This window comes from Notothenia coriiceps, unplaced genomic scaffold (assembly GCF_000735185.1).
Source record: "Notothenia coriiceps isolate Sejong01 unplaced genomic scaffold, NC01 NC01_scaffold00018125, whole genome shotgun sequence".
Taxonomy (NCBI): domain Eukaryota; kingdom Metazoa; phylum Chordata; class Actinopteri; order Perciformes; family Nototheniidae; genus Notothenia; species Notothenia coriiceps.
In genome coordinates this window covers 1-3,331 of record NW_011350826.1, presented here as the reverse complement: position 1 = coordinate 3,331, position 3,331 = coordinate 1, and the positions used below count along the sequence as shown (strand labels likewise).

The following is a 3,331-nucleotide window of genomic DNA, read 5'->3' as shown; positions in this document are numbered from 1 at the left end:
CATTTTTAGCCGGTCGTAAACCACAGCATTAAGAAGTGTGAAAAAACAAATGTGAAAATCAACTATATTGGAGAGTGAACAATATATGTAATTGTTGTTTGATAGAGCATTGACAAAGCTCACACTGTTCATATTCTCTGTAGAACTGAGGGGAAGGACGGTCAAGTTGAGGGACAAGGAGAAGATGGCAAAGGTAAGAAATCTGCAATATTTCCAGCTTGTAACTTCGAAGTAACCCTGAAAAATGTGTCGCCCCTCCAAAACCTTAATTCTTATTTTCAATATCAATTGTGTTTGTTTGACAGGTCGAAACGAGAGGACTGTAATTATGGACAAGTCCAAAGGAGAGCCTGTCATCAGTTTGAAAACCAAGAGCAAAGAACGAGTAAGGAAACACTTCCTCACACAATGGCCCTGAAATGCAGAACCTCTCATTCATATCTGCTGGACAGATTTGATTTTGACTTCTTAAAAAAATTCTTCCCTAACTTTGTTTCCTTTCTACTTGTCTTTTCTGCAGAGCTCAAAGAGTCGGGACCGCAAGTCGCCGAGTAAGGAGACGAAAGAAATCCTGTCGTTCGACCAGATCAAGGAGCAGAGAGAGAGGGAGCGACAGAGGCAGCGAGAGAGGGAGATCAGAGAGGTGGAGAGACGCAGAACGTAAGGGTCCTTTAACTCTATCTAACATTATTAACTTTTAAAGATCGTTCTAAAAATGTGGAGTTATGGAGAAATTATTTTTGTATCAGTTTGTACATAATCATTTTTCACCGTATTCAAATGTCACATCATTAGGATTTGGTGTATATACCATGCAACAATAGTAATGCGTCCAAAACAGTTTTCACTGCTATAATAATAATAATAATAATAGATTTAATTTGTTAGCGCTTCTACAGGTGCTCAAAGATGCTTTACAGATATAGTGAAGAGAAAAGAAAGGAACAATAAAAATAAATAAATAGTTAAAGTTAAAGTCAAATAATACAAAAACAATCACACATGAAAAGCCAGATTGAGAGGTGAGTTTTTTGAGTTTTTGAGGTGGTGAGGTCGGTGCAGTCTCTGATGGGTTGTGGGAGTGATTTCCAGAGGGAGGGGGCAGCGACGGAGAAGGCTCTGTCCCCCCAGGTCCGGTGATTGGTGCGGGTGGGGATGGATAGGAGGTTGGCTTCTGATGAGCGGAGGCAGCGGGAAGGGGTGTGGTGGTGCAGCAGGTCTGTGAGGTAGGGGGGGGCCTGGTTGCTGAGGGCTTTGTGAGTAATCAGGAGGACTTTGAAGTGGATTCTTTGACGGATTCTTTGAGGGACGGGGAGGTAGCTAATGTAGCTAATGTAGTTTATCCAGCTGCCGCTCCAGGGTACCTGGAGACTGAAGTTGAACAGAGCTGGAAAAAGATGGAGAAGAACTCCGGTTACATAATCACCAGACATTTGCACTAGTTTATTTTGACAGTTTCTTAAAAGAAAAATGAGCAAAACAAGTCTTGGGATATACGATAATACTTTAAGGTCAGATCAAGTCTGAAATGTGACTTGCATCACAGTAGCTCCATGTGTAACATCATGGGGTGGTGGTGACATCACGTTGTGTCGCGTGACTTGAATTTTGAATTGCGCCGTCCCTTATACTATCTCTTAACGTCTCCCTGCCGACAGGGACACCCCTCCTGGCATGTTCCTTGGTAGATGTGGCGGTGTTTTGTTTTTTTCCGGCACAGGAACACACGGCGAAAATAATCCCACCAGACTCCTCTGGTCCTTTTTCCTTTTCGTCATTTCAAGCGATAGAAACTCGATCTTCTCTCAAATTATTATTTTTTTTGGACGCCCTCGGCTCGAGTTCAGGGCGTTCCGAGCTGAATAAGAGCATCAAATGACAGCAAGACGCCCCCCTGACAGAAACACTGCTGGAGCACAAAGGATGCTTCAGTCTGACTTTATTGAATCTCCCATTAGATGGTAGCAGTTCATATTCGCTGTTCAGAACATGCTTTGGGTCAGAGATGATGTAAATAACAAATGCGTCTGATATATACTTCAAAAACATGCAAGTATTATATAATATTACACGTCTCCTTTCAGCGATCGGGACCGTGACACCCGTCCGGACCGCGAGCGCGAAAGGATCCGTCTGTTCCGAGAGAAAGAGGAGAGGAAACACTTGCTCCGGAAGAGAGACTATCTGGAGGTACTGTCAGATTACTGATTTCTTTATTTGCTGTTCTCCTATCATAACTATCCATTTTTCTCATCACCAGCCTTACTTTCTCTCGAGTTTCAGGTTGATAAACTCACTGAACGGTTTAACCCTCAGGTTGAGAAGCAGCGCCTGGACGCAGAGCGCATGGAGCGTCAGTTCCTGGAGCGAGAGAGGCTTCGCATCGAGTACGAGAGGCGGCGCGAGCAGGAGCGCATCATGAGGGAGAGGGACGAGCTGCGACGACAGCAGGAGCAGCTGCGCTACGAGCAGGACCGCCGCTCCCTCAAGAGACCCTACGACATCGACAGCAGGTACATTGTGACGGCACCATCATTCTTGAAGGCGTATATGTATCAAAAAACATCGTGGAGCTGCAGAGTAATCCCAGTTTACAACATGTCAATGAATGCACAAATTATCAAACCCTTAAATATCATGAATCATATGCAATCACAGTCAACATATTTTTAGTTATTTTTCCCAATTGTTAAGCAAGGCAAGTTTATTTATAGCACCTTTCAACACAAGGCGATTCAAAGTGCTTTACAAAAATGAAAGACATTAAGAAGCATATTAAGAAATAGCATTTAAAAACACTCATTTAAAAGTAGGGATGTCCCGATCACCTTTTTTTGCTCCCGATCATTTGATTTTGACAATTTGCCGATACCGATTTTTCCCGATCTTTATGCAATGCATTAAGAGGAAAAAAAGAAAAAAAGCATTCAAGTTGTCCCTTAAGGTTATTTTTTTATTTAAATTGGATATTCTATCCAACATGGATATAGCTTCTTTCTTTCACAGCAGCATTGGATCAGTTCAGTTGTGCAGCATTGGATCAAAACAAAATAAAGCTTTCAGTACTCGTTAAATTACTGCTACAATTAGACACTGCGCCCACTCTGTTGCCAGATTTGAGAGAAATAAGCAACCAGGTCTATGAAAACAAGCCCCAAAGAAGCAACACATACATGATGTTCTGTAATTTGAAACCAAAACTAAGGCCTCAGGATGACTTTAAGACTTGAACATGGGGCTTTTTGTTTTGTAACATTGAATAAAAAAAAATAAAAAAAAGTATTTAAAAAAAATAAAAACTCCCGATCCCCGATTTTTTTCTCCCGATTCC

At 41.9% G+C, this 3,331-nt stretch overlaps 1 protein-coding gene across 2 annotated transcripts; it reads left to right on the top strand.

The window, feature by feature from the left end:
• Window positions 1-86: 86 nt before the first annotated feature.
• LOC104950818 (scaffold attachment factor B2-like) lies at window positions 87-2,701 on the top strand. 2 transcript variants are annotated; one of them, XM_010777398.1, is made up of 5 exons: window positions 87-193; window positions 306-385; window positions 521-660; window positions 2,085-2,190; window positions 2,317-2,701. In XM_010777398.1, exons 2-5 carry the CDS (start codon window positions 329-331, stop codon window positions 2,671-2,673), a joined length of 660 nt encoding a protein of 219 aa, XP_010775700.1. In that variant the 5' UTR covers window positions 87-193; window positions 306-328; the 3' UTR covers window positions 2,674-2,701. The 2 variants fall into 2 exon arrangements, with proteins under 2 accessions (XP_010775700.1, XP_010775699.1); XM_010777397.1 differs by having other exon boundaries at window positions 2,284-2,701.
• The last annotated feature ends 630 nt before the right edge of the window (window positions 2,702-3,331 follow it).

Bases quoted from the DNA above. Each gene is read 5' to 3' on its own strand.
- LOC104950818 (XM_010777397.1), top strand. From the start codon at position 329: ATGGACAAGTCCAAAGGAGAGCCTGTCATCAGTTTGAAAACCAAGAGC. The intron at 661-2,084 runs GTAAGGGTCCTT...GTCTCCTTTCAG, and splicing joins GAGGTGGAGAGACGCAGAAC to CGATCGGGACCGTGACACCC. The intron at 2,191-2,283 runs GTACTGTCAGAT...CTCGAGTTTCAG, and splicing joins GGAAGAGAGACTATCTGGAG to GTTGATAAACTCACTGAACG.